The following is a 23,264-nucleotide window of genomic DNA, read 5'->3' as shown; positions in this document are numbered from 1 at the left end:
AATTACTGTAAACTTTTCTTCATCTGTCTGTCTGTTCTGTCCTAGCGGAGGTAGTACAGCCCTACAAGAATACTCCTTCCCTTCACACATGGAACTTCTGACCATAATGATTCCACACCTCTATCTGTTTCATGTAGAATGTTTATTTTGTTTGACTTAATTCCCTCTTTAACATATAGTGCAATCCCCCCTACACACACACACACTTGATCCCCTCTATTTTTGAGATATAATTTGTACCCTGTCAACGCAGTGTCCCATTTATTGTTCTTCCGCCAAGTCCCTTGAGATGCCTATTCTATCTACCTCTTCATTTAGTGCTATGTATTTGCTCTACCATCTAGGCTTCTAACGTTTATATACAAGTTCTTCAAATCGTATTTTTTCCTTGCATCTGCAAGCTACTTAGAAATTTTCGGGCATACTGTGCATCCTTTACCCTGCTCTCTTCTTGAACATTCCTGGCTTTCTTTCATCATTGTTGAAACCTCTCTATTGTGATTCCTTAAATGTTCTGTTTCAATAGTATCCTTCAAGTATACGCCACACCGAACCATGCGCTCCTGGGTGACTGTCTGCTTTTCCCCCTATTTTAGTTTAAATGCTGCTCTGTCTCCTTTTTAAATGTTAGTGCCAACAGCTTAGTTCCATCAACCTAAGAGTAGCCATACTGGGTCAGATCAACGGTCCATCCTTCCTCCAAACAGTGGCCAGACTAGGTCACAAGTACCTGGTAGAAGCTCAAATTGCAGCAACATTCCATGCTACAAATCTCAGGGCAAGCAGTTGCTTCCCATGTCTGACTCAATAGCAGACTATGGACTTTTACTCCATTAACTTGTCCAAACCTTTTTTAAATCCAGATATGCTAACCACTGTTACCACATCCTCCGGCATAGAGTTCCAGAGCTTAACTATTATTGAGTGAAAAAATATTTTCTCCTGTTTGTTCTAAAAGTATTTCCATGTAACTTCCTCGAGTGTCCCCTAGTTTTTGTACTCGTTCTACACCACTCAGGATTTTGTAGACCTCTATTATATCTCCTATCATCCGTCTCTTTTCCAAGCTGAAGAGCCCTAATCTCTTTAGCCTTTCCTCATATGAGAGGCGTTCCATCCCCTTTATCATTTTGGTCGCTCTTCTTTGAACCTTTTCTAATTCCGCCATATCATTTTTGAGATGCGGCGACCAGAACTGAATGCAGTACTGAAGGTGCGGTTGCACCATGGAGCGATACAGGGGCATTATAGTATGTTTGGTCTTATTTACCATCCCTTTCCTAATAATTCCTAGCATCCTGTTTGCTTTTTTGACCACCACCGCACACTGAGCAGAAGATTTCAGCATGTTATCTGCAACAACACCAAGATCTTTTTCTTGAGTGCTAACCTCCAAGGTGGACTCTAGCATCAGGTAACTGTGATTCAGATTATTCTTTCCAAAGTGCATCACCTTACGTCTGCCCACATTTAAATTTCATCTGCCATTTGGATGACCAGTCTTCCAATTTGGTCTTCCTACAATATTTCACAGTCTGCACGTGTTTTAACAACCTTGAATAGTTTTGTGTCATCTGCAAATTTTAATCACCTCACTCCTTTCGGCTCCCATTTTCCCAGAATGTTGCCCAGTTCCTAACAAATCTAAATCTCTCATCCATGCATTGAGACTTCAGAGCTCTGCCTTCCCCTTGGGTCCTGTGTGTGGAACAGGTAGTATTTCCAAAAACGCTACCCATGAGGATCTGGACTTCAGCTTTCTACCTAAGAGCCTAAATTTGGTTTCTAGAACATCCCTTCCATGTTTTCCTTTGTCATTAGTACCCAAATGTACCAAGACAGCACTATCTAAATTCCTATATAGGTGATGCTTGAGGTCTTCCACTTTCGTACCAGGCAGACAAGTGACCAGGCCATCTTCAAGTCCAGAAACCACCCAGCTATCTACATGCGTAATGATCAAATCACCAACTACAGCAGTGCGAGAGGATATTGCATCCCCTGGTGGGCAGGTCCTTGCTACAGAATTACTTCCTATTTCACCAGGGTGATGCTCTCCTTGTAGAAGATCCCAAAACAGCAAGAAACAAATACGATCCCCCAAAAGGAAGAAAATACAACAGCACACCAAATAACCCCACGTTGAAGATCTCCCAACCCTAACCTCAACAACACTCTTCCCCCATCCCATGGTCAGAATAGCAATCTCCCACAACTCGGGGATCAAAGAAAAAAGAGAGGAAGGATATCCCCTATGGGAAGGAAACAGGTAAGTAAATGAGCCAACCTCTCCCCCCCCCCCCCCCCCCAACTCCACCGCTTCCCAGCTAAGCCAAAAAAAAGCAAAATCTCACTAGGTTAATGACACACACCTACCAATCCAAACCACACGTTCCCCAATCGTTCTGTTAACACTCCACAATCACAGAAAATACTCATCACAGTCAATACTTCTAAAACACCATCAAATCCAAGGTAGACGGGTCCTGCAGACAAATGCAGCTTTTCCAGGTCAACAATCAAAGTCCAAACTGAAGAAAGTCCTCCAGCGACCATCAAACTGAAATCAAGAGGGGTCTTCCTCAGTACTACGATTTAAGCCTTTTGCCCTTATGTGGGGGTTGAGCCTATTGTTTAACTTCCTCTGTTGAGGAAGAGGCAGCCTTCGGCCCTACAGGCACCTTAGATACCAGGCCGGCATCCTGCAACATCTTCCAGACCTCCTCAGGCCTTTTAGCACGACAGTGTACCCTTTACTGGAAAGCATAAAGCCAACGGAAAGGCCCATCGATATTTTACTTGGGCTTTCTGCGACACCTTGATTTAAACTCATGGTGCTTGGTCAGCATGAAAGTGGATAAATCCTAGCACACAGAAATAGATGCATCTTGAAAGGTCAGTCGTGTTGGCACGAGATTTCTTAAGAACTGTTTCTTTATTTACATACAGTAATACCTCGGTTTTCGTCAATAATCCGTCCGAAAAGTATCGACGAAATCTGAAACCGACGAAAACCGAGGCACTCCAAAATACATACCAAAAACACATTTTGTAGAGAATAAATATATTGTCTAATATTAAAAACAATAAGAAATTAATATAAACTGAATATAACCACATCATAACTCTACTATTCTACAGCTGTGTTCATTCTGTGATACTTTGTAATCCATACTATGTAAGCTGCACTGAACCTGCTATCGAGCGGGAAAGAGCAGGGTATAAATGTAACAAATCCTATATAATAATTCTCACCTCCAACAGGATGTGCTTGCCGGAAGTGGTCTGCTAGGCAGGCACGCACTTACCTCAGTGACATCAGTGACAGGCAATTTGGCAAAGCAAAACAATCTGAGTGCTGGCCATTAGGACACAGGGTTGATAGGAGAGTTTTAAAAGACTGAAGGAACCGAAAGTGTTAAATGGGGGGAGGGGGGAGTTCTGAACGACTGAAAGACATGAACATTTGGGAAAGGAAAACAATCTCAATGCTGGCCATTAGCACACAGGCTACATAGAGTTTTAAAAGACTGAAGGAACCAAAAGTGTTTAGGGGGGGTGGGGGGCAAGATCTGAATGAATGAAAGAAATGAAAATTTACGAGAGGAACACAATCTGAATGCCGGGCATTTGTACACAGGGTAGATAGGACACTTTAAAAAAAAAATGAAGGACGTGAAAGTATTACATCTTGGGGGAGGGGTGAGGAGGAAAGCGGTGGGTTATCCGGATACTGGGCGTTAGGGCCATGGGGGTACATAGACTTTTGAAAGCCTTAAGAAACCCAAAGTGTGGGAAGGAGGAGGAAAAGGAGGGGAGGGAACGGGGTGAGGGGCATTAGGAACAGGGGAGGGGGCCCTGTCACACACTCTCATTCTCACACACACACTGTCACACAGACAGTCTCATTCTGTCACACACCCGCACATTCACTCTGGCTCTCTCAAACATACACACTCCCAGGAAAACCTTGCTAGCGCCCGTTTCATTCGTTCCAGAAACGGGCCTTTTTTACTAGTAAATAATAAAAGACTAATGTAAAGAATAAATGAACATTTAATATGGCATCTACCTTTCTGAAGACTCTTCTTGACGTATGGAAGAGTGCAGATATTATTGTTTGGAAGGGGGATCCCCCTCCATAAGGACCTTAGGTATCAAGGCACTATCTGGGGTCACTTCCCTTCTTGGTCTGTTGCACTTCTAGGTGAAGGTCTTGCAGCTCTTCAGTGGTGAGTTCTTCACTGTGGTCATCCACCAACTCTTCCACATCCTCACCACTCACCTCCAAACCCATGGACTTCCCCAAATCAACAATTGACTGCACACATGTGTAGGGTCATCAGGGGAAGGCGCAAACCCTTCAAAATCTCTCTCATTGCACACATCCTAACCATAATTCTTCCAGCCAGAGTTCATCGTCCTGGATGTCACTCCCTGACAAGCCTTATATATGAGGCTAGTGCAGTTGAAATGGTTTTCCAGAACTCTGTTAAGGACAATTCTGTATCTGATGTCACCCTCAAAGCACCTTCTAAACATTGTTTTGTGTACAGTTTCTTGAAATTTGAAATGACATTCTGGTCCATGGGTTGGATGAGTGGTGTGGTATTAGGGGGCAAGAACTTCACTGTGATAAAACTGAACTCCTCCAACAATGTGTTTTCCAAACCTGGAGGATGTGCAGGAGCATTGTCCATTATCAGGAGGCACTTAAGGGGCAACTGAGTATCCTGGAGGTATTTTTTCACACTCGGGCCAAACACTTCATTCATCCACTCAATGAAAATTGGCCTCGTGACCCATGCTTCTGTTTGCCTTCACATTACACACAATTTGCTTTTAATCACATTGTTTCTGCTAAACGCTCTAGGAGTTTCTGAATGGTAGACCAGTAAGGGCTTCACTTTACAATCACCACTAGCATTACCACACAACAAAAGTTAGCCTATCTTTCATAGCCTTATGTCCTGGCAGTGACTTTTCCTCCTGTGTAATGAATGTCCTCTTTGGCATTTTCTTCCAAAAGAGGCCAGTTTCATCACAGTTGAAGACTTGTTGGGGGATGAATCCTTCAGCCTCTAAAATTTGGACACAAAGTTTTCGGCCCCAGACTTGTCCGAACTCATACCTTCGCCGTGCCTAATAACACTGTGTATGCCAGTGTGCCTCTTGAATTTTTCGAACCAGCCTCTGTTGGCCTTAAAATCACTAAGTACGCTATCACTCGTCCAAGGCATTTTCTCAGTGAGATCGGCATACAACAGTCTGGCCTTTTCACATATGATGGGCTCCGAAACAGAATCGCCATCTAACTGTTTTTGATTGTTCCCAATTAATAACAGTTCAACATCTTCAATTGTTTGCAATCTCTATTTCGTTAGCACATTCACGCCTTTTGCTACATTAGCCTCCTTTATTGCTTCCTTTTTCGCCACAATGGAACTTATCATAGATAGCGACTTCCCGTACATGCGGCCGATTTCAGCAATCTTAGTGTCGCTCTCATATTTTCCGATGATTTCCTTCTTCAACGTGATCGTGTTCCTGGCCTTCTTCGACGGCTGCTGGCTCTGGAAACTTTCTTTGGTCCCATGATGGAGAAAAAACGCCACATTGAGCAGGAGAACGCGTGGGTCGCCCTTTGTTTTTGCAAAATTAGCAGCAGCAACATCACGTGGGCACGCTGACGAAATCCGAGACAAATTTTTAATGGAAAAAAATCGACAAAAACTGAAATTGACGATAACCGAAGTCCACGAAAACCGAGGTATTACTGTACTTCGTGAAGCGCACCACTATGTCTCATGGCCGATTTATCCATTACTGCTCCCAGTGCCCGATCCAGCTCAGTTGGGTACGTCTTCACCCATCCCTAGCAATTGATGACACAGGAGCTTCAGTATTTTCGGACATCCTCCTGAGCATTATTCTCTGGTACTCCCCGAAAACAGAGGTGGTTCTGCTGGCCCTATTTTCAAAACTGTACATCCTATAGTGGAAGTCATCCAACTGTGTCTCCAGCAACTTGCATTTAGTTTGCAAGTCCAGCATGGATTTCTCTTGGTCTTCAACCTGCATCTCCATCTCTTCTATTTGCGAGCCAAGGTCCTGAATGTCCTTATGGAGAATATCAATCTGTGAGCGAGTTCACCACACATTTCCTGAAGTTTGACCTACAAATCTTTCAAACATCACTGGACTTCTCTTCTCAAACTAAGCAAGCTAACTGGGTCTTGCTCCTCGTCATCCTTGGAGCAGGTAGGGGAAGTCTGTTCCCGATCCTGATCAGGGGTAGTTGTCTGTAAGACCCATCTCAAGGGTGCCAAAATTGCTGCAAGGACTCCTTAATATTGATATAGCTAATTAAGGAGAAGGCACGGTCTCACAAAAAACATCTCCAAAAGACTTGTTGCAGTGAGATTAGGTCTTTAGTTTGCTATATGGGAGTTGTAGTTTGCTAGATGGGAGTTGGAACGGACATCACTTCCTCTCCCATGCCCAGCATTTTCAAGTCCCTATACGGTCTCATCACAATCAATTTCTTGGTCCACATCTAAATCCTGAATCCCTGTTCTCTCTCATTTCTAAGTCCTTTTCTAATCTCAATCCTTAAAACCATTTTTTTTTTTGGGGGGGGGGGGGGAGAAACACTTGTCACCTCTAGGATTCCTCTCCAGTAATGAGATCAAGCTCTTATGCTTCCTAGGCTCATCCAGTCACTCTCAAACCCCTCCCCTTTCCACATGCTCCCCACCCCTATGCTTATCCTCTCTTTTTTCCCCCTTTTATTATCCCTCCACCCACCAGTACCCCTTTTGTAACTCATGCTCTCTGTTCAATGATCAGAGTAGGTACAAGTGTGTGAAGGAGGGAGGGCTTCCTCGGGTCACCTCCTTTTATTCCACCAGTGATTGATTGTGGCCACACCGAAGGGAGCAGGACTGTATGTTTCTGGGCCAGTCTGGCAGTAGTGATCACAGCCTCAGGGGGAGGGAGTATGATTCAGCTTTTTCAGCCTGGGCAGATGGAAACAGTGTTTGTGGTGTAAGCACAGGTAGCTTCAATAAGCAGTGGTACTAATTGCCCATTAGGGTGGAAGCAGAACTACAATTTTTCCAACTTGGGGAGATGTCAACAGTGATATTATGTGGTAGGAGAAAGGAGAATTAGGGAGCGTTTGAGGTTTTCCAGTACCTGGTTCCCTGCTTTTGTTCTTCCCCCAGCTTGCAGGTACATTTGGTTGTTAGGAAAGCATGATTGCTGTTTGTAGAATTTTTGGTGACACATCAGTGTGTCCCAACAGACTGGTTGAGAACCAGTACTCTAGTGAAATAATGTTTTTTCAAACTTGTCAGTCTTTTACTAGTTTTTCTCCAAGCCAAATTTGGTCTTGTTTAAATTTTTAATAGAATTATTTTGCCTGCAAATGGATAAATGACCATGCATTTTTTGGCCCTTTTTTAATTTCCAACATTAGGTTGGGTTGGCGAGAATAAAAATGTATAAAATACCCTCGTTTTTATACTCTTGCTGAAACTGAGAATACTGTGCTCTTTTTAGGTTATAGGTGTTTCACTGGACTGACTCAATAATCATCCAAAGATTTGGTTTTATGTAAGGTTTTGAGACTGTGTTGGATTTCTTGTGGGAGTGGGGGAGGAATAAACTTACTGTCAAGTTTGTATTCATTTAATTAATGAAATATAAGAATTAGTATTATACAGGATTTAATATGGCTTTGTGAGCTATAAAAGTGTGATTTAATTCTGTTAATTGGAATCAATTAGATTTGCCTTACAAGAACATTCTGCATTATATTAAAAGTGAAAATGACATTTATTGGGTAGGGAAGGTGAAAACTTTTATTTCTTTTTCCAGTGACACTGCTTTCAGAATAAGTTTAAGAACCTTGATGGGAAATCAACATGCTAAATAGCTTTTGCTACAGAATGTCAAATTACACTAAGTCAAATTCCAATTACTTAACTCATGGAGCTTTGCAAGTGTCTTCTTTGACAAGACTGTCAGGTTTAACAGCTGAACTAAATTCAGTACATTAATCAGCTACTTCAATTCATTGCTCAGCCAAGGAGATTAGGGCAATTAATAAGTGGTTAATTATAAGGCCAACGTTTGTTAGGTACCTTAGAGACTGTCTGACTATAGTGATATATACTCTTTATTTTAGCATTGTATATTTTTGAGCAGCCAGTGTTTCAGAAGATACATTTATTTTTATATTGGGGTTTGATATAAATTCTCATTGTTTTTCTGAAATTTAAATATAGCAACCTTTAGGTTTAGATTTTTGATTGATGAATACATAGTACTGTTTAAAATCCTATACAGTCTGATATAGTAAAATAAAACTTGATTTCTATATTTATTTGTAACATTTGTATCCCACATTTTCCCACCTATTTGCAGGCTCAATGTGGCTTACATTTGCCGTAATGGCAATTACCATTCCGAACTACAAATATGCACATGGTTTTGCAATCAAGTGCGTACAAACAAGGTGAAAGAATGCATTGTGATCTTGCGTACATATTAGTACATGGTTTTACAATCAATTGCGTACATACATGGTATAGGAATACATTGTGATCTTGTATAGGTGTCGGCATTATGCAATTGCTCAGGTGAGGACATTAGGGTGAGAGTATTAATGTATGGCGGTGAGGTTAGTCGGCCTTTTGTGGTTGCATAGTAGACGATATTAGATTAGAAGTGGTACTATTTGTTCATTAAGGTCATTGAGTTTGCTCGGTCACATGGTTGGGTCGGGCCAATCTTCATCTTCATTCTTATTGTTTGGTAATTAGGATGGTTGTTTGTTGTATGCCTTCTTGAATAAGTCAGTTTTTAGTAGTTTTCGACAGATGGTTACCTCTTGCATTATCTTTATGGTCTTCGGAAACGCGTTCCATAGCTGCGTTCAAATGTAGGAGAAGCTGGTTGCATAAGTAGACTTGTATTTTAATCCTTTCCATGTGGAGGTTGAGGAACGTGTGTGCTGATCTTTTTGCGTTCCTAGCAGCAGGTCTATAAGTTCTGTCATATAGGCTGGAGCATCCCCGTGTATAATTTGTGGACCATGGTACATACTTTGAACGCAATTCGTTCTTTTAGAGGGAGCCAGTGTAGTTTTCTCTTAGGGGTTTGGCGCTTTTGTATTTTGCTTTCTCGAATATGAGTCTAGCTGCTGTATTTTGGGCTGTTTGCAACTTCTTAATGATTTGTTCTTTACAACCTGCGTAAATTGCGTTACAATAGTCTAAGTTGCTCAGCACCATTGATTGTACTAGGCTGCGGAATATGTCCCTTGGGAAGTAAGGTTTGATTCTTTTAAGTTTCCACATGGCGAAAAACATTTTCTTTGTTGTATTTTTCGCATGGTCTTCTAGTGTGAGATTCTCCGAGGACAAGCAGGCTGCTTGTTCTCACTGATGGGTGACGTCCTCGGCAGCCCCTCCAATCGGAATCTTCCTAGCAAAGTCCTTTGCTAGCTCTCGCGCGCCCGCGCGCACCGCGCATGCGCGGCCGTCTTCCCGCCCGAAACCGGCTCGAGCCGGCCAGTCTTCTTTCGTCCGCACTCGGTACGGCTGTGTTTTTTGCCGTGGTGAGCCCCGGAGAGTCGACCTCGCGCGTCCGTTATTTAATCGACGTGTTTTTTCTTCGGAAAAGTTTCTTTTTGTTCGGAAGGTGCTCCGGAAACCCTCTTGGGTTTCGTTTGCCCCTTCCCGTATTTCCAGTTTTTGCCCCGGTAAGTTTTCTTTCGTTGTCGGGGTAAGCCTCTTTTCGGCCTCGGTCGAGATTTTTCTCCCTTAAAGTTTTGGTGCTCCAAATTCGTCATTTCGGATTTTGACTTCGCCGGCGTGATTTTTCCGCCCATGACATCGAAGCCTTCCAGCGGCTTCAAGAAGTGCACCCAGTGCGCCCGGGTAATCTCGCTCACTGATAGGCACTCTTCGTGTCTTCAGTGTCTGGGGGCCGAGCACCGTCCCCAGAACTGTAGTCTGTGTTCCCTCTTACAAAGGCGGACTCAAGTAGCGAGATTGGCCCAGTGGAACGTTTTGTTCTCGGGCTCTTCGTCGGCATCGGCACCGGGGTCATCGTGTGCATCGACGTCATCAGCGTCCAGACCTTCTTCCTTGGCTGCCAGTGCATCGAGTGCATCGAGGCATCGGCCCTCTGCATCGGCGCCGAGACATCGGATAGCTGCATCGACGTCGGTGGTACCGGGGACCTCGTCTCCTGATGTCGTCGGACGGTGGTGCATCGTGTGGAGTGCAGGTGAGGGCTGTCCATTCCCCTGCTGGTGGCGGTGGAGCCCTCGGGTGGGTCTCCTCCTACCCTGAGGGCTCCTGCGGTACAGCCCCCCGAGACCGACCTCCTTCGGCCTCGGCCCCGAGGAAGCGACGGCTGGATTCTACGTCCTCCTCGTCGGTGCCGGGGAGCTCCGGTGACATGCTTCGGAAGAAGTCGAAGAAGCATCGACACCGGTCCCCTCCCCGCGTCGGCACCGAGAGCTCTGGGTCGCCGAGGGAGTCGGCACCCAGCAGGCATCGGCACCGAGAGGACCGCTCACCCTCTGTTCAGGATGTGTCGATGCGTTCCACTCTGGACAGCCCGGAACAGCCTCCACGCCCGGAACAGGTTCTGACGTCGACGCCTGCATCGACCTCCATGCCTTTCTCTGCAGCCGCTCTGAACGAGAGCCTCCGGGCCGTTCTCCCAGAGATTCTGGGAGAGCTGTTGCGCCCTACCCCTCCGGTACCGGCGGTGCTTGCGCCTCCGGTACCGTCGAGCGTGGCGCCGGCTGGCCCATCGCCGGGGTGAGGTCCCCGACGTAGGTACCGCGTGCGGTGCCGACTGCGGCCACCTCCCAGGAGGGCTCCCCGACTACGTCGGCGGAGGGAGCTTCGCCGATGCGGGCGAGTGGAGTCTACTTCTCGACGCCCCCATCGTGGACGTGGCTCCACGGAGTCGAGCCGGGCACGGTTGCAGACGCAGGTTCGTGAACTTGTGTCTGACACCGAGGGTGAGGCCTCGTGGGAGGAAGAAGAAGACCCCAGATATTTCTCTGACGAGGAGTCTGAGGGTCTACCTTCTGATCCCACTCCCTCTCCTGAAAGACAGCTTTCTCCTCCCGAGAGTCTGTCTTTTGCTTCCTTTGTCCGGGAGATGTCTACGGCCATCCCCTTCCCGGTGGTTGTGGAGGACGAGCCAGGGCTGAAATGTTTGAGCTCCTGGACTATCCTTCTCCACCTAAGGAAGCGTCCACTGTTCCCCTGCACCATGTCCTCAAAAAGACATTGCTGGCGAACTGGACCAAGCCTTTAACTAATCCCCACATCCCCAAGAAGATCGAGTCCCAGTACCGGATCCATGGGGACCAAGAGCTGATGCGCACTCAGTTGCCTCACGACTCTGGAGTTGTGGATCTGGCCCTAAAGAAGGCTAAGAGTTCTAGGGAGCATGCTTCGGCGCCCCCGGGCAAAGACTCTAGAACCTTAGACTCCTTTGGGAGGAAGGCCTACCATTCCTCTATGCTCGTGGCCAAAATTCAGTCTTACCAGCTCTACACGAGCATACACATGCGGAATAATGTGCGACAGTTGGCGGGCTTGGTTGATGCTCTTCCCCCTGAGCAAGCCAAGCCTTTTCAGGAGGTGGTCAGGCAGCTGAAGGCGTGCAGAAATTCCTGGCCAGAGGAGTTTATGACACTTTTGATGTTGCGTCCAGGGCCGCTGCTCAAGGTGTGGTGATGCGCAGGCTCTCATGGCTGCGTGCCGCCGACCTGGAGAATAGAATCCAGCAGCGGATTGCGGACTCGCCTTGCGTGCGGACAACATTTTGGAGAAAAAGTCGAGCAGGTGGTAGAGTCTCTCCACCAGCGGGACACCGCATTCGACAAGTTCTCCCGCCGGCAGCCTTCAGCTTCTACCTCTACAGGTAGACGATTTTTCGGGGGAAGGAAGACTGTTCCTATACTTCTGGTAAGCGTAGGTACAATCCTCCTTCCCGACAGCCTGCGGCCCAGGCTAAGCCCCAGCGCGCTCGCTCTCGTCAGCAGCGTGCGCCTCAGCAAGGCCCCTCGGCTCCCCAGCAAAAGCAAGGGGCGAGCTTTTGACTGGCTCCAGCAGAGCATAGGCCGACATCCAAGTGTCAGTGTCGGGCGACCTGCCAGTCGGGGGAGGTTGAAAGCTTTTCACCAAAGGTGGCCTCTCATAACCTCCGATCAGTGGGTTTCTGCAAATAGTCCGGCTCGGATACACCCTCAATTTGGCCTCCAAACCTCCAAATTGTCCACCGGGAGCTCAGTCTTACAGCTTCCAGCACAAGCAGGTACTTGCAGAGGAACTCTCCGCCCTTCTCAGCGCCAATGCGGTCGAGCCCGTGCCATCCGGGCAAGAAGGGCTGGGATTCTATTCCAGGTACTTCCTTGTGGAAAAGAAAACAGGGGGGATGCGTCCCATCCTAGACCTAAGGGCCCTGAACAAATATCTCGTAAAAGAAAAGTTCAGGATGCTTTCCCTGGGCACCCTTCTCCCCATGATTCAGCAAAACGATTGGCTATGCTCTCTGGACTTAAAGGATGCCTACACACACATCCCGATACTGCCAGCTCACAGACAGTATCTGCGATTTCAGTTGGGCACACGCCACTTCCAGTACTGTGTGCTACCCTTTGGGCTCGCCTCTGCGCCCAGGGTGTTCACAAAGTGCCTAGCTGTAGTAGCAGCGGCACTTCGCAGGCTGGGAGTGCATGTGTTCCCATATCTCGACGATTGGCTGGTGAAGAACACATCCGAGGCAGGAGCCCTGCAGTCCATGCAGATGACTATTCGCCTCCTGGAGCTACTGGGGTTTGTGATAAATTACCCAAAGTCCCATCTTCTCCCAGTACAGAAACTCGAATTCATAGGAGCTCTGCTGGATTCTCGGGCGGCTCGCGCCTATCTCCCAGAGACGAGGGCCAACAACTTGTTGTCCCTCGTCTCGCGGGTGCGAGCGTCCCAGCAGATCACAGCTCGGCAGATGTTGAGATTGCTGGGCCACATGGCCTCCACAGTCCATGTGACTCCCATGGCCCGTCTTCACATGAGATCTGCTCAATGGACCCTAGCCTCCCAGTGGTTTCAGGCTGCTGGGGGTCTAGAAGACGTGATCCACCTGTCCACGAGTTTTCTCGAATCCCTGTATTGGTGGACAATCTGGTCCAATTTGACTCTGGGACGTCCTTTCCAAATTCCTCAGCCACAAAAAGTGCTGACAACGGATGCGTCTCTCCTGGGATGGGGAGCTCATGTCGATGGCTTCACACCCAAGGAAGCTGGTCCCTCCAGGAACGCGGTCTACAGATCAATCTCCTGGAGTTGCGAGCGATCTGGAACGCTCTGAAGGCTTTCAGAGATCGGCTGTCCCACCAAATTATCCAAATTCAGACAGACAACCAGGTTGCCATGTATTACGTCAACAAGCAGGGGGGCACCGGATCTCGCCCCCTGTGTCAGGAAGCCGTCAGCATGTGGCTCTGGGCTCGCCGTCTCGGCATGGTGCTCCAAGCCACATATCTGGCAGGCGTAAACAACAGTCTGGCCGACAGATTGAGCAGGATTATGCAACCTCACGAGTGGTCGCTCAACTCCAGAGTGGTGCGCCAGATCTTCCAAGCGTGGGGCACCCCCTTGGTGGATCTCTTCGCATCTCGAGTGAACCACAAAGTCCCTCAGTTCTGTTCCAGGCTTCAGGCCCCCGGCAGACTGGCATCGGATGCCTTCCTCCTGGATTGGGGGGAAGGCCTGCTGTATGCTTATCCTCCCATTCCCCTGGTGGGGAAGACTTTGTTGAAACTCAAACAAGACCGAGGCACCATGATTCTGATTGCTCCTTTTTGGCCGCGTCAGATCTGGTTCCCTCTTCTTCTGGAGTTATCCTCCGAAGAACCGTGGAGATTGGAGTGTTTTCCGACCCTCATCACGCAGAACGAAGGGGCTCTTCTGCATCCCAGCCTCCGGTCCCTGGCTCTCACGGCCTGGATGTTGAGAGCGTAGACTTTGCCTCTTTGGGTCTGTCAGAGGGTGTCTCCCGCGTCTTGCTTGCTTCCAGGAAAGATTCCACTAAGAGGAGTTACTTCTTTCTGTGGAGGAGGTTTGCCGGCTGGTGTGACAGCAAGGCCCTAGCTCCTCGCTCTTGTCCTACACAGACCCTGCTTGAATACCTTCTGCACTTGTCTGAGTCTGGTCTCAAGACCAACTCTGTAAGAGTTCACCTTAGCGCAATCAGTGCATACCATTACCATGTGGAAGGTAAGCCGATCTCGGGACAGCCTTTAGTTGTTCGCTTCATGAGAGGTTTGCTTTTGTCAAAGCCCCCTGTCAAGCCTCCTACAGTGTCATGGGATCTCAATGTCGTTCTCACCCAGCTGATGAAACCTCCCTTTGAGCCACTGAATTCCTGCCATCTGAGGTACTTGACCTGGAAGGTCATTTTCTTGGTGGCAGTTACTTCAGCTCGTAGAGTCAGTGAGCTTCAGGCCCTGGTAGCCCAGGCCCCTTACACCAAATTTCATCATAACAGAGTAGTCCTCCGCACTCACCCTAAGTTCTTGCCAAAGGTCGTGTCGGAGTTCCATCTGAACCAGTCAATTGTCTTGCCAACATTCTTTCCCCGTCCTCATTCCTGCCCTGCTGAACGTCAGCTGCACACATTGGACTGCAAGAGAGCATTGGCCTTCTACCTGGAGCGGACACAGCCCCACAGACAGTCCGCCCAATTGTTTGTTTCTTTTGATCCCAATAGGAGGGGAGTGGCTGTAGGGAAACGCACCATATCCAATTGGCTAGCAGATTGCATTTCCTTCACTTACGCCCAGGCGGGGCTGGCTCTTGAGGGTCATGTCACGGCTCATAATGTTAGAGCCATGGCTGCGTCGGTAGCCCACTTGAAGTCAGCCTCCATTGAAGAAATTTGCAAAGCTGCGACGTGGTCATCTGTCCACACATTCACATCTCATTACTGCCTGCAGCAGGATACCCGACGCGACAGTCGGTTTGGGCAGTCAGTTCTTCAGAACCTGTTTGGGCTTTAGGATCCAACTCCACCCCCCGAGGGCCCTGTTTGTTCTGTTCCAGGCTGCACTCTCAGTTAGTTGGTAAATTTTTTAGGTCAATCTCAGTTATGTCCTCGCCGTTGCGAGGTCCAATTGACCATGGTTGTTGTTTTGAGTGAGCCTGGGGGCTAGGGATACCCCATCAGTGAGAACAAGCAGCCTGCTTGTCCTCGGAGAAAGCGAATGCTACATACCTGTAGAAGGTATTCTCCGAGGACAGCAGGCTGATTGTTCTCACAAACCCGCCCGCCTCCCCTTTGGAGTTGTGTCTTCCCTTGAACTGTATTGTCTTGCTACATACTGGACTGGCCGGCTCGAGCCGGTTTCGGGCGGGAAGACGGCCGCGGTGCGCGCGGGCGCGCGAGAGCTAGCAAAGGACTTTGCTAGGAAGATTCCGATTGGAGGGGCTGCCGAGGACGTCACCCATCAGTGAGAACAATCAGCCTGCTGTCCTCGGAGAATACCTTCTACAGGTATGTAGCATTCGCTTTACGGTCGATCGTAACTCCCAGAATTTTCAGGCTGTCAGAGACCGGGAGAGTATAATTAGAGTGTTATAGTATTGTTTTTATTTGAGTTGTATTGTGAAGATAAGATGAGACATTCAAGCTCATTTTCAAAGCACTTAGCCTCCCAAAGTTCCATAGAAACCTATGGAACTTAGCCTCCCAAAGTGCTTTGAAAATATGCCTCATTGTGTCTTTTCTGCGTTTAGTTTCAATTGAAATACATCCGCCCATGAATTCGTTATTTGGAGGCCATGTTGGATTTCTTTTGTAATTTCTGTTAGGTCATGCTTGAACGGGATATATATCGTGACATCATCTGCATAGATGTACGGGTTAAGGCCTTGGTTGGATAGCGATTTAACTAGAGGTATCATCATTAGGTTGAATAAGGTTGGTGACAACGGTGATCCTTGTGGAACTCCACATTCTGGTGTCCATGGTATTGACGTTTTTGATTTTGAGATCACTTGGTAGGTTCTAGCTTCTAGGAATCCTTGGAACCATTTTAGTACGTTTCCTCCAATCCCAAAATAGTCTAGGATGTTCGAGAGTATTTGGTGGCTAACCATGTCAAACGCGCTGGACATGTCGAATTGAAGGAGCAGCACACTGTGTCCGGTTGCTATTAGTTGTTTGAATTTAGTTATGAGGGTAGTTATCACTGTTTCCGTACTATGGTTGGATCGGAATCCTGATTGTGATTCATGTAGTATTTTGAATTTGTCTAAGTAGTTGGTAAGTTGTGTTACCATACTTACCATTATTTTGACAATCAGAGGGATGGATGCCACTGGTCGATAATTGGTCGTGCCGTTTAATTTTTTCTTTAGGTCTTTGGGTATCGGTGTGAGTAATATGTTTCCTTTGTCTTTGGGGAAGAGTCCATGTTGTAGCTTGTAGTTCAGGTGTGTTGTGAGTTCTGTTATGAAGCGTTTGGGGGCGGACCTTACTAGATAGCTAGGACAAGTGTCCAATTTGGAGTGGGTTTTGGAAAATTTGTTGATTGCTTGAGGTTATCAATAGAAATCAAACAAAATAAAACATGGAAAAGAAAATAAGATGATACCTTTTTTATTGGACATAACTTAATACATTTCTTGATTAGCTTTCGAAAGTTGCCTTTCTTCCTCAGATCGGAAATAAGCAAATGTGGTAGCAGATAGTATATATGAGAGAAACATCAAAGCATTACTTTGACAGTCTGACAGAGTGGGAGGGTGGGGGTATGCATGGGGACATCAAAGCATTTCATTGATTTTCTAACAGAATGGGTGTTGGTAGGTGAGAGGAGGGTAATAAACAGAGAAATAAACAGAGAAATACAGCTTTATGTTTTATAATGAGTTAGAAAACCCAGATCCTTATTAAGTCCTGTTTGTTGGGTGTCAAAATATTCAATCAATATTGAAGGGCTGGGGAGCATATTGCCAGGGAAGGCATACCCAGGGTCTCTGGACATCCGAGGAGTCGGAGTGGTCCATCAATCGCTTGCAGTTAAAAGCGATATTCCAGGCGCTTCTGGCCTTTCACACGACCCTGGAGGAACTGGCTGTCAGAGTTCTGTCGGACAACACGACAGCGGTGGCCTACATAAATTGCAGAGGCCGCTCAGATATGCCACTGGGCTGAGCTACATCTGCAGTTTCTGTCAGCAGCTCACATTGCAGGTCAGAGCAACGTGCAAGCCGATTATCTAAACAGGTATCAAATCGACCCAACGGAGTGGGAACTGGCAGACAAAGTGTTCCTTCAGATCTGTGCCAAATGGGGGACGCCCGTAGCGGATCTTATGTCGTCAAGCGCAAATGCTAAAGTCTCATGCTTTTACAGCAGACGGAGAGATCCTCGCTCGGCGGGGTTGGATGTCTTGGCTCAACCCTGGCCTCCGGGCCTCCTGTATGTGTTCCCTCCTTGGCCCTTGATAGGGCGAGTACTCCTGCGGATTCGGCTTCATCAAGGAGAGATGGTTCTCATTGCCCCGGATTGGCCCGGGCGGCCATGGTATGCGGACCTCCGGCGGATGCTGGTGGAGGCTCCCCTTCCTTTGCCTCTGGTACCAAACCTGTTGTCACAGGGGCCGGTAACCATGGAGGACACCTGCCGCTTTGGTCTTACGGCATGGCTATTAAGAGGGCGCAATTGAGAGACAAGGGCTATTCCAAAGAGGTCATCTCCACTATCCTTCAGGCCCGCAAGCGTTCCACTTCCGTTGCCTATGCCCGGATTTGGCACCAGTTTGAGGCTTGGTGCGCTGCTAAAGCGATTACACCCATGCGGGCTTCTGTCTCGCCGATACTTGACATTTTGCAGGATGGTTTACAAAAAGGCTTGGCCTATAATTCCCTGCGTGTTGAAGTGGCAGCCTTAGCATGTTTTCGGGGGAAGGTGGCTGGCCTCTCCCTGGCTGCTTATCCGGATGTGGCACTGTTTCTTAGAGGGGTTCTTCGGCTCTGTCCTCCCGTGCGGGCTCTGTGTCCGGCCTGGAACCTGGGGTTAGTTTTAAAGGCCCTTCAGTGTTCGCCCTTCGAGCCGCTTAGGCGAACTTCGGAGAAGGATGTGACCCTAAAGACGGTCTTTTTGGTGGCCATTACATCGGCGAGACGGGTGTCTGAGCTCCAGGCGCTGTCCTGTCGAGACCCATTTCTGCAATTCTCAGAGTCCGGAGTTAGGGTACGTATGGTGCCTTCCTTTCTGCCTAAGGTGGTTTCAGCGTTTCACCTATTTTCCTGCCCTCCTTTTCTAGAGAGGAGTTTCCGGAATCTTTTGGGCAATTGCACCTTCTAGATGTGCGAAGGGCTCTGTTGCAATATCTGCGCATGTCAAATGCTTTCAGGACCTGTGATACCTTTTTGTTCTGTTGTCAGGTCCTCGCAGAGGATCTCCAGCGTCTAAAGCTACTCTGGCTCATTGGCTCAAAGAAGCTATTTTTTCAGCATATCTGCTGTCTGGCCGGCCTCCGCCTGAAGCCTTTAAGGCACATTCTACAAGAGCAATTTCCTCTTCTTGGGCTGAAACTGGAGCACTCTCTCTTCAAGAGATATGCAGTGCAGCGACCTGGGTGTCTAAGCTCTCATTTGCCCGACATTACAGGCTGGATGTGGCTGCCAGGAAGGACGCGCATTTTGGAGCACAAGTGCTGGCGCGTGGTGTGGCCTGTTCCCACCCTATCTAGGGATTGCTTTGATGCAGATGAATCCATTAGCCCGCCCTGATTGATTGATTAATGCTGTTTTGGGTTCAGTTTTTCCTGTAGATAAGCTCCCTCATTGGGAGAAGTTGGAAAACAGTCTTCAGGATTTCTGTTCTGCTACAGGAGGTTGAGTTCATCCCTCCTTTGAATTACTGCTCCTGTTCTGGGGCGTTCGTTCGCTGTGAGGAAAGTTCATGTTTATTCTACTTTGCGGTGTAACATTGCTTTGGAAGCTTCAAATACTGAGAGGCAGATGGAGCTAGCTGGCCAAGAGGCACTATGGTTTTCAGTTCTCTCTATCTCCCCCTGCTGGTAGGTGGACACAACCCATTCGTAATGGATTCATCTGCTATGACTAAAGGAAAGAAAATTACCAAGGTAAGAACCTAATTTTCCCTTGGCTTTGTCTCAATCCATGGCTTTGAATATTCTCTGTAATTTTGTTCTTTATAATAGTCTGTATCATTTTACCCGGCACAAACGTCAGGCTCACCAGTCTATAATTTCCCGGATCACCTCTGGAACCTTTTTTAAAAATCAGCATTACATTGGCTACTACACTAGGCTACTAGGAGTGGCCTAGTGGTTAGGGTGGTGGACTTTGGTCCTGGGGAACTGAGGAACTGAGTTCGATTCCCGGCACAGGCAGCTCCTTGTGACTCTGGGCAAGTCACTTAACCCTCCATTGCCTGCTGCATTGAGCCTGCCATGAGTGGGAAAAAGTGCGGGGTACAAATGTAACAAAAAAAAAATACCCTCCAATCTTCTGGTACCATGCTTGATTTTAAAGATAAATTACTTATTACTAACAATAATTCTGCAAGTTCATTTTTCAGTTCTTTGAGTACTCTGCGATGAATACTATCCGGTCCAGGTGGTTTGTTACTCTTCAGTTTGTCATATTGCTCTTGCATCTTCCAGGTTTATAGAGATTTCATTCAGTTTCTCCGACTCGTCAGCTTTGACTGTCTTTTCTGGCACCGGTATCTCTCCCAAATCTTTCTTGGTGAAGACCAAAGCAAAGAATTCATTTAATCTCTCCGCTATGGCTTTGTCTTCCCTGAGTGCCCCTTCTTACCCCTTAGTCATCTAGCAGTCCAACCGATTCTTTTGCCAGCTTCTTGCTTTTAATATACTTAAAAAAAAATTTTACTATGTGTTTTTTTACCTCCAGCACAATCTTTTTTTTTAAAGTCCCTCTTTGCCTTACTTATCAGCGCTTTGGATTTGATTTACCATTCCTTATTAGAGCAATTCCTGCTCGCCAGTCATTTTCTTCAGAACAGATGCATCATGTCAGCCAAACAAATGAATATGTCAAATGTTTGAACTGAAAGTTCTGCTACTTTTGCAACTTTAAATCCTCATTTTCTTTCAGGTCCACCACGCCAGGAGACACTAAACTTTTAGCCTCTGAGGTATATGACATCCTTCAGTCATCCAGTACCATGGATGGCGACAGTGTGAATGAGATGAACTCCCGACGACGAAAAGCCCAGTTTTTCTTGGGTACTACAAATAAACGTGCCAAAACAGTGGTTTTACATATAGATGGCCTTGATGATACGGTAAGAAAAAATTGTTTTATTGACACTTGAGAAATGTCATTTTCAAAGTAGATGACATCAGTTTAAAGTGAGGGAAACAACATTGGTCAGGCTTAGTGAAAATAAGATTTCTATTTTCATGGCGGAGAAAGAATTTACTAATCTTTCATTTCATCGTTTTCTGTTAGTGCCCTTCATAAACTGATGTATAGTTCTTAATATTTCCTAAGGAAGCTCTCTATTAACACAGAGGTGGGGATTGAAATAGGGAGATTTGCTGGTGGGATGAAGGGTTAAAGGAAAAGGACTGGGTGAGGACAGGGTGGAAGGAATGATAGAGGTGTGACTTTTGAGTCTAATGTTAGTGAGGAGTCGGACACATCTGTTTCTCCTAGTTCAGCCTTACCAACTCTGCTGCCTGTTGAAACTTGCCTTTCTGGGGTATGAGGTTCTTTTATTGTAGCACCTGCATAGCCTTGCCGAGGCTCTGATCACCTTGTCAGAATCCCTCCTATGGCCAGGCATTGGGAACAGGTGGTGTTTCTGACCTAGACAGAGAGTTTGGCTAGGAAGAAGGTGTCAACAGCATCAGGTTGTGTGCTGGGCTGCCATTTTGGGGATGTCTCTACACCTGTGATGTCGGTGCACATAGTATGTACAGTTATGCGCACATGCAGATGCATGCTGGAATATGTGTGCCTTCTTGCATATGGGTATACACATTTTGGTCCAGTGCATGTGCTTATTCTGTAAAATGCTGCTCTCTCCACGTGTGTAATTTACAAACAGGCACATACATCTGAATGGGTAATAGATACCCTTACATTTAGATACCTTTTATAGAATTATCCTCCTGATGACATAACACTCTTATGAAGGTAAAGAAGAGGGAATTAGTCTGTGAATGTTATAAGATTATAATTACATATAAAGGATATCAATTAATACTCCTCACGGAGTAACCAGACTCTTGTAGACATTAGGAAATACAAGAAAAAAAGACAATGATTTAGGAAGCAGAAGGGGGGGAAGTACTTTGTGTTTGAGCTGTCATTAAAGACTGGCTTCTGGCTTCTAGAGCTTGAACTATCATGGTTTCTAACAAAGAAAAAGATTCACGAAAAGGTAGGGTACACACAAATATCAGGAGTTTTGATTCTAGAGATTGATAAACTGGAAATTTAGATATTTGGGAAGAAATTAAGATTCAGTGTATATCAAAATTTTGCAAAATTAAATCAGGCACGTTTTTCTGTTTTACATGTATTTATTTTTTTGACATTTGTACCTCACATTATCCTGAGCATTCTTGAGTTCAATGTGGCTTATAATAAATATGCAAAGTTTACAATGCCATAAACAAAATATTAAGAGCAGAGTAGCACAAATAAGATACAAATGAGAACTAAATAATAAACCATTGATGGCCAGTTACAATCTAACACACTTCATCAAAGAGGTAAGGTTTTTGTTTTTTTTGGGGGGGGGGGGAGGGGGGGTCAGTTTTTTGCAAAATACCAAGTAATTAGACTGTCCCTTGATTGCCGTTAGAATCTTATTGCAATCTGGAAGATGAAGTCTAAGGTAGTTCCTAGAACGAGAGGTTATATTGCTTAGGAAAATAGTTATTTATGGCTGCATGTAATCTAATGTAATGCCATATAATATTTGAAAGACAAAACCACATCATTTAAAAATAATCCTTGCTTTAATGAGCAGCCAGTGATGCCTTGAGGACAAGCCTAGCTACTGTATTTTCGACTGTAAGCAGCTGTTTAGGACACCCTCCTTACATCCAGCATAGATGGAATTGCAGTAATAGAACTGAGTTAAAACCAAGGATTGAACTAGCAGTCTAAAGATGTCGGGCAAGAAATATGATCAGTTTCCAAAGAGACCTGAAGGATTTTTTTCAGTACTGAGGAAACCTGAGGTTCAAACTTTATCATTTAAAAGTGTAAAATTGGTATACTTGCTCTGCCCATCATCCTCGCATGTGTCGATGCTATGAAAAGGTCCCCATGCAAGTGATAGGCAGATGGATTAAATATGCTGAGATTATAATTGCATTGGGACTGGGGAAAGGGATATTACAGTGGAGGCAATATGAGGACACATTACAAATGACCAAGTTGCACTCGTAGAGGAAAACCCACCTTACCCGCCCAAACACGCAAGTCCCTCAAGCAGTGCTTACAACAGAGCTTCCCAAACTATGGGTCGGGACTCCAAATAGGGTTATTATTCTGCACCTCTGGCGGAGGGGGCAAGTCACTCAGTTTTGCTTGGTTAAGATCATGGAGTCATAGCCACAAAAAAGAAATGATAAAGCACTGGCTTCAATATGTGCTGAAGTTGGACAGCACATGTACCTGTTAGTGAAAAGGGAGACCGAGGACCTGAAAGCTGCACTTTGTCCTTAATCCTGCCTGGTCCACTAGCTATAGCCATGCCCAGTCATTCCTCTCAAACAGTAATATAGAACATTCACTAATCCAGAGGCTAACAGGAGTAACAGAGGAAGCAGTGCGAGTGGTAGAGGGAGAATAGTTGCTAACCTGCCTTCATGACGCACCTCCAGTGAATGCCAGTAGCCTGCTTTGAAAGGGTTTGGCACCTGGAGATGCAGGGGAAGGTGCTCACAGGAACCACGCCATTGGCCCAGGTACAAAAAGGGTTGTGAGCCCACTAGGGACAGAGAAAGTACCTGGATATAATATGTAAATTGCTTTGGTATTATCACAGAAAGGCAGTATTACAAATACATTATCCCTTGCATGTGAGTGGGGTCACACAGCCACTCCATGTAGGACCTAGTTGCCAGCCCCAATCCTGTACTGCAACACCCTTTGTCCCATCCATTATGTAGGACTCGCACTCAGGGTTCACATTAGACA

The 23,264-nt window shown here is 46.4% G+C and overlaps 1 protein-coding gene across 1 annotated transcript in view; it reads left to right on the top strand.

Moving 5' to 3' along the window:
• Positions 1-23,264, top strand: part of ARMC1 (armadillo repeat containing 1) — a 99,643-nt gene that overhangs the window by 43,710 nt on the left and 32,669 nt on the right. The window contains exon 4 of the mRNA XM_030215076.1: positions 20,199-20,388. Within this exon, the coding sequence (XP_030070936.1) occupies positions 20,199-20,388 (190 nt within the window). The remainder of the gene's footprint in view (positions 1-20,198; positions 20,389-23,264) is intronic.

Source organism: Microcaecilia unicolor, chromosome 1 (assembly GCF_901765095.1).
Source record: "Microcaecilia unicolor chromosome 1, aMicUni1.1, whole genome shotgun sequence".
Classification (NCBI taxonomy): domain Eukaryota; kingdom Metazoa; phylum Chordata; class Amphibia; order Gymnophiona; family Siphonopidae; genus Microcaecilia; species Microcaecilia unicolor.
This window is presented reverse-complemented; position numbering and strand designations above follow the sequence as displayed.